The 12516-nt window shown below is 44.8% G+C and overlaps 1 protein-coding gene across 1 annotated transcript in view; it reads left to right on the top strand.

Moving 5' to 3' along the window:
- The first annotated feature begins 1519 nt into the window (after nucleotides 1-1519).
- The window catches only part of LOC147615552 (uncharacterized), a 49643-nt gene continuing 38646 nt past the window's right edge, over nucleotides 1520-12516 (top strand). Inside the window, exons 1-2 of the mRNA XM_086779668.1 lie at nucleotides 1520-1754; nucleotides 1858-2277. Coding sequence (XP_086635794.1) covers nucleotides 2018-2277 — 260 coding nt within the window. The 5' untranslated portion in view covers nucleotides 1520-1754; nucleotides 1858-2017. The remainder of the gene's footprint in view (nucleotides 1755-1857; nucleotides 2278-12516) is intronic.

The following is a 12516-nucleotide window of genomic DNA, read 5'->3' on the forward strand; positions in this document are numbered from 1 at the left end:
ACATTTTGACATGTCCTTGTAAACCATCTTCTTTATTAAGTAGTATATAAGATGTTTAATTTTAAGGAAAAGGATCCATTTTGGCATCTCCTTAAAAGCTAGCTTGTAAGATGTCTAGGTAAATCCATTTTAAGCATAACTTGTATTGAAATATTGCATTATAAAATGTAGTAATGCAATAAAATGAAATATCGCATAACTTATATTATAATGAAATATTGCATTATAAAATGTCGCAATGTAATATAATACATAGTCAAAACAAATCACATATAAACAAGGATTAAGAAGACACAAATCTAGCAAAGGGACTCCTTTAGAGCCTTTTCACATGTGCACTGATTTTATTTGAACCCTGGCTGTAGTTGATGACCTACCTTATCAAGGTAGCATAATACCATTATGGTACCCAATGGCATGGACATATGAATGATTTCAAGATAGAGTTAGTGTGAGAATAGCCCATTACAAGTATTAAGGGAAATACTAAGGTTAAAATGCCCACAAATAAGTAAAAGAATGACAAGATGTATAACTTTCAAGGTGAAATGACAAAAGACTTTAGCACATACTTGAAAGCTCTCTAAAACCCTCGTGTGTAACTCCATAATAATGTAAGCATGTAAACAACGAAGACGTTCTTAAAAGAAAGGAAACAAATGGGGAATGTTGTGGGACCATCCAAGTGGATATATCTTGCAAGAGAAGAAAAAAAGGTGGAAGCTTTTGGGACAAATCAAGGGGATGGATCTTTACTTGGTTAAATCCTAGGCCTCAAGAACTTTACTTCAGTTGTTTCTTCTTCTCGTTTTTTGTTTTTCTAGCAACATCTTTGTTTACTTCACATAAAGTCACATGTGGATACAAACCAAGGTTGACCAAGGCATCTAGCATATTGTTTATGGAAGTTTGGAGGAAAAATATCAATTTCTACATCTCCTTGTAAAGCTCCACCTTTCTGAATTTGTTTTGGCATCTCCTTTGGGCTTCACTTAAACAATGTTTAAGATGTTTAATTTCAAGGAATATAGAGTTAGCTTGTAAGATGTTTAATTTCAAGGAATATAGAGTTAGCTTGTAAGATGTTTAAGTAAGTTCTTTTCAAGCATAACTTCTAATGAGATATTTGACTCTAAAAACAAATCCCATATAGTCAACCGGTATTAGGACACAAATCTAGCCGAGAAACCCTTCCCCTTTAGACTCCCACACCCAACATTTTTAGTTTAGCCTTGTCCGTGGTGGTTGACAAACTACACAACCCACATTAATATAGTTCTTCCTTATCATCACTGTAGTATAGTTTTTTATCATCACTGTAGTATAGTTTTTAGGGGCATGGGCTTGTAGATGATTGCAAGGTAAAGCTAGCATGGAAATAGTGGCTTAGAAGAATCAAGGAAACCTCCCTTGGTATGTGTAAAAGGATGTGGATGGATAGCATATTAATATAAATATATATATTTCAAAAAAAAAGAAGAATCAAGGATTAAAACATCCAGTAGTAGACAACTTTCAAGGTGGCCCGCATGACATGTTAACCATCCGCATCATATCTTATCAAGCTTTGCCCACAGATGAAAATCATTTCAATCATGGAATCCCTTTCTTTCTCTTTCGTGCACTGCAGAAAACTATATGGCGCCCATTGATCGCCTATCCTAGCCGTGGGTTTTGCATAGCTTAGCGCTTTGAGGTGCATGCAAAATCTATTGGCATCCTCTCTCTGCTTTCCACAGCAGGCAGGCAGGCAGGTCGGACATAAAACGCGCATCTTGTTTTTTTTTTCCTTGCAAAAACGATGATGGAAGGACACACAGATGCTAACTATGTTATGGATTTCCTCTCATGATGCAGTTTCCGAGCTCACCGAAAGGGGAAAGACAACGCGAAACAATGATAGAGCAAAGAGGGATTTCACCACATTTAGCGAGACGTTATCTAGTATGCAGATTTCTCTGCTGCAAGTAGTAGTAGGGTTTTATGTGATGCTAGGGATCGCGGGAGGAAAATTCCCATGGCCGAGGCTCTGAGAGCGGCTCGACTGCTGCTGCCTGCCGCCAAATCTTCCGCCAGATTTAGCAGTGCTGCGGGCGTTAGGGCATCGCTGGTAGCGTTTCCGGACCAATCCCTTCGGCAGGACCAATCCGTACGGCAGGTCGTACAACGCAACAGCGGCCTCGCTCGCTTCGCAAAAGCCGTACTGACGTACGTGGGAGTCGGCCTCTCCGTGGTGACCGCCAATCAACTCACTGGACCCTCCTCTCTGCTTGCCAAGTATGTTTGCTCTTCCTCTCTAAGTCTGCATCAAACTTTCTAGCCTTCATAAATTTATTGCCTCATGGCATGGAGGGCAAGATGCCCAGCCCACACTGGCTTCCGCGAGGAGATCTGGTGTGCCCTTTGATAAGGCAAGATTCCGTGGTAAGTTCATGAGTGGCCCGATCCCTGAATACGGTCAGATTTTGTATACCCATCTGATGAATGGGATGAATAGCAGGGCCAGAGTAATTGCCTACGTTTTTGATGAGTGGCTGGGGCAGCGCCAGATTGTGTATGTTTGATGACTGAGAAGAACAGCTGGGCAGATTGTGCATTTGATGATTGGAATGAATCATCAAATGGAATTTATGCCTGGATTGATTAAATGGGATGAATTTCTGTGGACAGGCAACTCAACTGGTCCAAGTAAAGATGTGCACTTGAACTTTGGCGGGGAAATTTTCTTTGCCTTACTGAAAAGAATGAGAGGACAGGGGGTGTCAAGTAGCTTGGTGGAAGTGGTTTACTTACTCATTAAAATAATGCAAAGAATCACAAACAACGGAATAAAATAGAAACATTCATATGCACATGAGACACTGCTCTGGGTTCCAATGGCCATGGTGATGCCTCCCTCTTCGAATTTATATGAAAATGGACAGTACAATGGCTGAGCACTGTGATACTTCACACGCTCTCACTTACTACCAAACCGGGAACAACTTGAGGAATTTCCGTTTGCTTCAGTCTAGTTCCGTCTGGTTCCTTCCATTGGGCTAATCCTGAAATTGCAGAATTGTGCTCTCTGTATTTCTTTCATTGATGAATATGGGAAGCAAGAATGAGATGTGACGGAGGTGAGTCTAGCACAGTGCACTACTTTTTTTAAGAGAAAGTTCCCCCCTTTCTGCTGGTCAGCCTGCTGTGGGGCCAGTCATGGACACAAGAAGCAAAACCAACAATATCGAGAAAATGTAACTGCTAGGTGGCTGTCAGCAGATTTTTGGATGAGGTGGATGGAATTCAGTAGATTTTTGGAGTGGGTAAACAAAATTCAAGAGATATCCAAATTAGGTGGCCTCATGCATGTCTTCTATTGTCATGTGCATCTGTTAATCCTGATGCTCATGGACATGATTATCCTCATGTCACATGCGCGGAAGCTTTGTGTCTTCTTTCAGCCCTAAACACCTTTCCATAGGAACACCTTGATGCAAAACGCAAAGTAGAGATGGAGAGAAGAGAGAGAAATAGCTGTATTTTCAGCATATTCATAATGTACAAAAAGGTACAGTCTTTGACAGCCGTAGGCATGCCTTAAAAAGGTGATCTTCACTCCACGAAGTCCTAGTCTAAGACCCAATCCCTAAAGGACTGAATGAAACAACAAGTGCTTGGCTGAGCCTTATATAGGCCTTGTGACATCCCCTTATGCTGGCTGACTGCTGTCGGTCAGCAACAAAAATACAAAAAATATTATGCGTGCTGCCGATGAGGCACGTTGACCTCTTAGCAACCTGCTGACCTGTTCTTGCATCCAAACTTCAAAGGATACCTTTTTGGTGTCTTCGAGTGCCTTGCTCAAGCCCTAATTCCTTTGTTTATTTGCTGCACTTCAGGGATTAGCTGTAGGATGAGCATGTCCATGTGTATGCACATGACATCCTCTTCTCCTTAACTTGATGACGGGATTCCAACTTTTGACCTTGGATGACTGTCATCATCCCTTTGAACCGTTTTCCTCAAAGCCTTTCCTGGTATGCCTTAAGTGGCATCCGACTCACAGGGCTGCCGTTCTCCTTGGGTCTTGGACTAGGACTTCATGGAGTCAAGATCACCTTTTTAAGGCATGCCTAGGGTTGCCAAAGACTGTACCTTTTTGTACATTAGGGGATGCAGCGTCATTTGGATGCATTGCACACGTTTGCACAGGACAGTGGATTGTCTATTAACCTTGGTAAAACCAAGGTGATGGTTGTCAAATCCCCACCGGATATCCTCCTCGAACGCTCCTGGTACGAGACTCAAAACCTGCAAACAAACAAACAACAACAAGGGGGTGCGGGCCTGACTCACCTCCTAACCATGACAGCTGCGGGCAAGCCCACAGTCTTGGCTGTCCCCACCGAGCCACGAGCTGAGCTGACTAGGTTGACGTACTGACCAATCTCCTCCTCGCGACGTCCCATACCGCCACGAAGCTACCCTCGCGGGCCTCGAGATTGCTGCCGGCCTCGGCTGCGTAAAGCAGGTGCACGTCTGCACTAGATCCAGGCTCCAAGACCATAGAGTTCTCACAAATCACGCGAGACTCTATATGACTAATGACTAACCTTGGCCACCCTTTTATAGGCTCTTGGCCGGTCATCGGGCGTCCACACTTAAGCGCCCGCCCGTCCATACTTGGGTGCCCGCCCGTTAGTCAACCTAACTCAGCTCGCCAAACAGCCTGCCTAGCTCCAAGCTTCCCCAAACCTCGAAGCTAGTCTTGTGTGCGTGCAGCACACGGTAGATACACACTGTGCACATGACATACTCCCCTTCCTCTAAGAGCTCACTCCTGTGCTCACTAAAAAGCCAGGGTAATCTCTCTGAAGAGTAGTCAATGTCACCCATGTAGCGTCCTCCTCAACACGATCCTTCCACTTGATCTTGTATTCCGTGATAAGCGTATTACGCAATCTTCTTTCACGAAATCCAAGAATCTTTTCAGGTTCGTGCGGAATAAATGTCATGTCCTCGACATCTATGATTTCTTGAGGAGTAACTAACTGGTCTGTTCCACCCAGTACTTCCTTAAGTCTATTGACATGAAATACAGGATGAACTTTTACATGAGAAGGCAAATCCAATTCATATGCAACTGAACCAATCCTTCGTGTAATACGAAATGGTCCACAGTATCTAGGGGATAATTTCGGAGATCAACCTGTCCGTAAAGTCTCGGAATCGTTCGGAACTCGCAAATACACCATCGTTCCTTCAGAGAACTCTTTGGGTGAACGATGTCTATTAGAATAAAATCTGTCTCGGTCTTGAGCACTTCTAATAGATTCCTTCGCAACTTGTAACATTTCCTGCATATCTTGCAAAAAATTACGTGCTGCATCATGCTGAAGTCCTGAGAATCCTACTGTACCAGGTGATCTAGGTTGAAAACCATACATAAGCATGAAAGGACTAAAACTTGTACTCGTATGCTTAGTACTGTTATATGCAAATTCTAACATAGGAAGATAATCCTCCCATGAACTCTGTCTTTTGGATACATATGCTCGAAGCATATTCTCCAAAATTTGATTCACTCTTTCAGTCTGGCCATCAGATTGAGGATGATCTGAGGAACTCAAATTCAAAGTTGTTTCCAACTTCTCAAAAACAAGTTTCCAAAAATCACTCGTAAACGTCCCTATCACTGACTATGTCCTGTGGTAATCCGTACAGTCTAAACAATTGCTCGATAAACTGCCGTGCTAATTGCGTAGTTATAATAGTCTTCCGGGTCGGTAAAAATCTAGCCATTTTTGTCAAGCGATCTACCACAACCCAAATAGAATCGTGGCCTTGATGTGTTCTTGGCAATCTGGTAATAAAATCCATGGAAATACTTTCCCATTTATTACCTGGGATTTGCAAAGGATGCAACAACCCAGCCTGTCTAAAGCGTTCAGCTTTATTTGCCTGACAAATTTGACACTTGAGAACATAATCTTCTACATACCCTTTCATCTTTGGCCAATAAAAAGTGTGTTTCACTAACGATAATGTCCTGTGTATCCCAGGGTGTCCAGCAGAAGGGGCGTCGTGACACTCCTTAAGAATCTTGGACCTAATGTCCGGGATCTGTGGTACACAAATTTTGTCATTACGGAATAGTAAACCATTCTGAATCATCCACTGGCCTCCCGCAGCTTGAATGGTAGACTGCTCTGTCATTGAGTCTTGGTCAATCAATGAGCTCCCGTCCTGGATCTTCTGCCAAAATGGACCAAAATAACTATCAGTCTTGCAAAGCCCTCGCAATGACTGAAATAAATCAGTAGAAATCCCGGTGAACAACAAAGTATTCACCTCTCTAATTCGACTAAGTGCATCTGCAACACTATTCATGGACCCTTTCCGATAACGGATCTCAAAATCAAAATCTTGCATTAATTCAGCCCAGTGAGCTTTCCTTCCTCTCAAATCATCCGCATCATACACATACTTGATCGACTGATGATCAGTCAATACCACAAACTTGGAGTCATATAAGTAATGTCAGCATTGCATGCTATATGGTGAGTAGCTCCACTATCAACCTGGATCTCCAATTTGGGGCATTGCTACCACCTTGGTTGTTTAGGCTGGTGGAGGTAGTGGGGTTGGAGGTGTTGCCTCTATTTTCCTTTGCTTTAAAAACACACTCATCATCAAAATGTCCAGGCATTTGGCAATAAGTGCAAAATCTATTCTTTTTGGGAATTTTTTGCCAGTGGGGAATGGGTGTTGAGGCAGGGTTTTTGGAATCAGTATTGTTGCCGGGAGGTTTGCCTTGATTTCTTGAGTTGCTGTTCCCTTTCCCTTATTGTCCTTTTTGAGTAGAGGTGGTATTGGACACAAGGGCCCCCTCTTGAGTGTAGGCAGAGGATGACTTCTTGGGATGAAATTGGTCATGTAACCGAGCGAAGTGCAAGAGTTGGCACTCACACTCATATAGGTTAGGCATAGGTTCTAAACTAATGGTCTGTGTGACAAAAGTAAAGAAACTAGGCGGCAACTTGTTTAGTAAAGTGATAACCTGGTCTTCCTGTGACTTGGCAGAACCAGTGGTGGCATACTTGGCGTTAAGGCAGTGGCATTTCTAGCTTCCCAATGGCTGATGACTTTAGGAGGTGCTAGGGAAGGGTGGGGTTTTGGTTCAAATCCCTTTACTAGGTTCCAGGAACCTTGGGAAGTAAAAACTTGTTCCATAAGATTAGCCTAGGTTGTATAATTAGACCTGTTGAAACGAGTCTTTTTTGTGAAAGCATTTTTGGACATAGAAACATGAAAGGAAGATGGTGGGGGAGTCCAGGATGGCTGGTGCCCATATCCAGAGTGTAAGGTTTGAGGAGGGAAATCAGAAAATCCACTAGGACTAGGCATAGGTGTAGGACCTGTCGAGGGTGCTCCATAAGATGGAATATAGGTTTGGGCACTCAGCATAGGTGGAATACCTTGTTGAGGCACAAATCTTGGAGAGGGCACATAATTAGGAAAAACACCAGTGCCAGAGATGGGTTGGTAAACCTCCTGATACCCCGGAATGTTGGGTGGCACCGCAGTGCCAGAGGGCATAGTGCTAAAAGATACCTGGGATGGGTAGAACCCATACGCAGGACCCAAAGGAGGTGCAAACGGTGATGACTACACGCCAACACTAGTAGGAAAAGATATGGGGAGGGTTTTGTGCTTGAAATTGAGCAGTATTCCATAACATATTAGGAGTAGGGACATAAAGTGAACCAGAGGATAAAACAATGTTACCTCCTTGAACACCAGAAGTCGGAGAGTGAATTATACTCCTAGACCCTCCTCTGTTTGGGTTCACAAAATGCCAGGGATCGAGGGTAGTTGATGGTACTGTTTGTTGAACCTGTGCTACAGAAGAAGATACCCAGGTAGAGTTAGGAACATACGTACTAAAAGGCACATACAAACTCGACGCTTTCACCGGCAGGGTTGATGATGATGGATCTCTGAACGACCAAGGAGGTACGTGCCCTTCCTGAGAAAAAGTCCCATACTGAAGTCCAGTTTGTCGGCTAGAATGAGAAGCAGGGCTCTCCAGTTGAGGCTGAATACCTGGGTCCAATACTAGCACACTAGTTGTGGGCATGTATCCTCCTCTGGAAGTAACGGCTGATGAGCTCGGAGAAGAAAAACCATATGCCAAGGGTGTAGAGGGTGAGTGGGAAAAATAGGCTGGTCGTCTCCCAATGAAAGACCTCGAACAGGGCTCTCCAGTGAACGAGTCGTCTCGTCCTCCGTGTGATTTATATCTGAATAAGGAGAGTCAATATCTGGTATGAAAGGCTGATCCTCCAGAATCGAGGGTAGAGGATCCATGCTGTGTGCTCTCAAGGTCTTCAATCCTTTTGCTCACGATAGCTCTGATACCATGTGAGGGCAAAAGAGACCAAAGGACCAAATATATGAAAGATCAGAGCAAATCCCACAGCATGCAATGGTGAAGCCCAGTATAGGAGCTCTATGTGAGACTCCGAACGAGCAGAGAAGGCTGCTGTCCCAAAACGCAGATAACGGTCCCGAAGTAAGCCTGATGTAAGCGCCAATATATGCCTGATGTAAGGCTGATGTGAGCTGAGATGTAAGCGCTGATGTAAGCACAGATGTAAGCGCTTATGTCCAGATGGCCGCTGATGTAAAAAACGCAGAAGTATGCTGAGGTGAAACGCAGATATATGCGGCCTGTGCCAGCAGCAGCAACTCGAGAGGAAAACGCTGATGATCACCGCTGACGTAGGCGACCAGTTCAGCAGCAGCAGAGAAAGGTTCCACCTGTCGTAGGCGGCCTGTACCAACAGCAGCAGCCGGAGCAGAACGCAGAGGTGCAGTCCTGAAGTAGGCGACCAATCCAGCAGCAGAGAGGAGTAAAAACGCTGAGGTGCAGTCCTGAAGTAGGCGACCAGCAGGGAAGTACTCGTGTTGGTGGAGATCATAAGGAGGCGCCTCATATTTATATGGAAAGGCAGGGTGCTGGTCGGCCAGCAGATAAAAAGTAAAGTGTAAATGAGTAAATAGCGCTTTTTGGGCTGGGTAAAATACCCTTTTGGGTATATTTTCACACAGAGAAGAGAGAGAGAGAACTGAGTTTTCCGTATATTCATAATGTACAAAAAGGGTACAATCTTGGCAAGCCCTATGCTGCCCATAAAAAGGTAGTAACACCTATCTAAATGTCATGTGCATGATCAATGCCATGGAGAATCCTCAGGTGCTGATCTAGAGGAGGCAGCCAGATAAAGACTATGAACCAGATAGGAGCACAAGAGGACAAAGGTGGATTCAGAGCAAGGCCTGGAGGGGCTTCTTGACCATGCGTTAGAAGCCAGGACAGGGGGTCGGCTGAACCAGCACTGGTCGGCTGAACCAGAGGAAGGCAGGAGCCGGCGCATGATGAGCCAAGGTGATATATCAGGTCGGGCAGCGCTGAGGATAATTTAGGGAATGAGGACTGGCCGACTAGTATTCGGCGAGTTGGCCAAGCATTAGAGAGGTTCTATAAAAGGGACCATGTGCTCATTATTAAAAGCATTCAATCCTCTAGGGATTGGGTCCCTAGGAGTCCCATAGGGGGACAGTTTTGGGTGTTGTTCACCTTTTAGATGAAGGCAGCCAAGGGCTGTGTAAGAGTACCTTTTTGTACTATATGAAATATACTGAATTCCCAGCACATCTCTCTCTCTCTCTCTCTCCTCTCTATATTTGCGTTTTGCATCAGATGGTTTTCCAGGAGTGTTTAGGGCTGAAAGAAGACTCCCAGAGCTTCCGCTCGTGACATTGGTATCAGAGCATCAAGCTTAGCAAAGCTAAACACTGATTCAGTCCCATATGATGGTGTACAGGTCCAAGGTACTGGAAAGTACACGGATACGAAGCCCAAGGCAAGGAACACAGAATCGGGAAGAGCTCCCAGGAGGTTTGTTGGTGGTGTTTCCCAGAGCCAGAGGGGATGGCAGTCCTGTGAGCCAGATAGGTTCTCGGGCAATGGTCCCAAGGGAGGATTACCCTCCAAGGGGTGATGTGAGAGTGCCAGACTCATTTCTCAGGAATGAAGACCAAGCCAGTGTTCAGAGTCAGGGCAGGAATGGATTGTGGACTAGATGGAAACAGATGCATAGAGCTTAGTCTGTGACAGAGTGGTTTGGAGAACGGGCCGGGCTTTCAGAGAAAAGAATTTGCCAGGGATGGATGGATGACAGAGGGACTTCGGGAAAAGAAGGGGATGATGACAATCATCCAAGAACAGGTTGGAATCCCGTCATCAAGTTTAGCAGAGGGGGATGTCATGTGCATGATCAATGCCATGGACAATCCTCAGGTGCTGATCCATAGGAGGCAGCCAGATAAAGACTGAGAACGAGATAGGAGCACAAGAGGACAAAGGTGGATTCAGAGCAAGGCCTGGAGGGGCTTCTTAACCATGCGTTAGAAGCCAGGCCGGGGGGTCGGCTGAACCAGCACTGGTCGGCTGAAGCAGAGGAAGGCAGGAGCCGGCGCATGATGAGCCAAGGTGATATCTCAGGTCGGGCAGGGCTGAGGATAATTTTGGGAATGAGGCCTGGCTGACGAGCAGTCGGCCAGTTGGCCAAGCATTAGAGAGGTCCTATAAAAGGGACCATGTGCTCATTATTAGAAGCATTCAATCCTCTAGGGATTGGGTCTCTAGGAGTCCCATAGGGGGACAGTTTTGGGTGTTGTTCACCTTTTAGATGAAGGCAGCCAAGGGCTATGTAAGAGTACCTTTTTGTACTATATGAAATATACTGAATTCCCAGCACATCTCTCTCTCTCTCTCTCTCTCTCTCTCTCTATATATATATATATATATATATATATATATATATATATCTGCGTTTTGCATCAGATGGTTTTCCAAGAGTGTTTAGGGCTGAAAGAAGACTCCCAGAGCTTCCGCGCGTTACACTAAATCCTAGTCGATGACCTAACACCCCAAAAGGTGAGAGATCCCCAACAATGTGCTGTGTGCTGCCTTTTATAGGCCTTGGAAGGCCATGTGGACTAGACATAGAGCTTCCGCGCATGTGACATTGGTTTCAGAGCTTCAAGTTCAGCAGTAAGGAGTAACGCAAGACATGGAAAAAGTTCCTAGGAGGTTGGTTGGTGGTGTTCCACAAGACCCAAGAGGAATGGCAGTCCTATGAGTTGGGTGCCTGTGTGGCATGTGAACAGGTGGTAAGTATTACCCAATCTAGGCTCAAATAGTCCTTAGGACTTAGCCAATATTTATAACTGAGTGCGTTCCCACTTCATTAAAGTTTGGGCGCCCAAAAGTCACTTATAAATTATGACCGCTTCTAAGTTCACACTCACTGAAGTCCCGAGGCGGACAAGACTCAATGTCCAGGACCTGATCCTCCCTTTTTACTCATAAATGGGCATCTCCTCATGTCCTCTCACCTGATTGGACCCCATTTCACTTACTTATTAAGAGAAAATTCGTGTTTTCTCTTCATGAGGATTTTTGGAGGCTGAAAACTCTGTTTTTCCACCATTTCTCTTCATTTCCAAGCTCTCCATAGCTATACCCAACTTGCTAGGGTGTTTTCCAAGCTTCCAAGAGTGTTTCCAAGTGCTTATCACTCTCCTACTCACTCCCAATGACTGAAATTCAGCAAAACAGCTCTCATTTTTTGTAAACCGGCCTTCAGAAACCAAAGGGCGGTGGAACAAACACTCGCACATAAAACACTTCAACGCCATTGAGGACCTAGAAAAAGAAAACAAACAGGGGGAGCTAGAGTGCTCCTGCAAATAGTACACGGACACCGATTGGCCCCAAATCGCAGTGGCGCCCCTTGCGGTATTTCTTTAATTGATTATAAGAGCTTTGATTACAATATAAAGCTGGTAATTCAGCCGTCCCAGTAGAACTCCTGAAGCCTGCAACAAAGAACCTGCATCTGGCTTCTTGTCCACACGGCATCCACAAATAAATCCAGCCATTGTTCACATCGAAAGACTCTCTCATATTGAGTCTGCATACAGAAGCTTTCTCCCATGATCAAGGCTGCCACAACCATCCATAGCCTCTCATACTATGAACAGCATCACACCCTGACACATCCAGTGCTTCTGCATCACAACACAGACTCCCAAACTGTCTCTCAAAAGAGAACTCGTATCAGAGCACAGCATATCATACAGTCGACACATCTGTACCAACCCTCTCTACCTTCCAAGGGTACTATCCATCTCTGTCATGGATTCCCTGTCCCCTGTCCAATCAGTAGCAAGGCTGTACCAAGCATGTGTCCATTCTTGTACCTTCTGCCTGCATGTGACCTATCTCTTGGAGAAACCCAAGAACATGTTTCCTCGAGAAACATATGACCTGTTTCCACATGAAACCCTTAGGCCTGTTTCCTTTGAAACTTCTGTCATGTTTCCATACATCTAGTTGCTTGTTCCCTCATGAAACATCTGGCAACATAGAGATGCTCATAACTGTAGGTCCCAGTGTTCCTT

The sequence above is a fragment of the Cibotium barometz genome, chromosome 40, assembly GCF_041138505.1.
Source record: "Cibotium barometz isolate CiBa-2024 chromosome 40, ASM4113850v1, whole genome shotgun sequence".
In the NCBI taxonomy this organism is placed as follows: domain Eukaryota; kingdom Viridiplantae; phylum Streptophyta; class Polypodiopsida; order Cyatheales; family Cibotiaceae; genus Cibotium; species Cibotium barometz.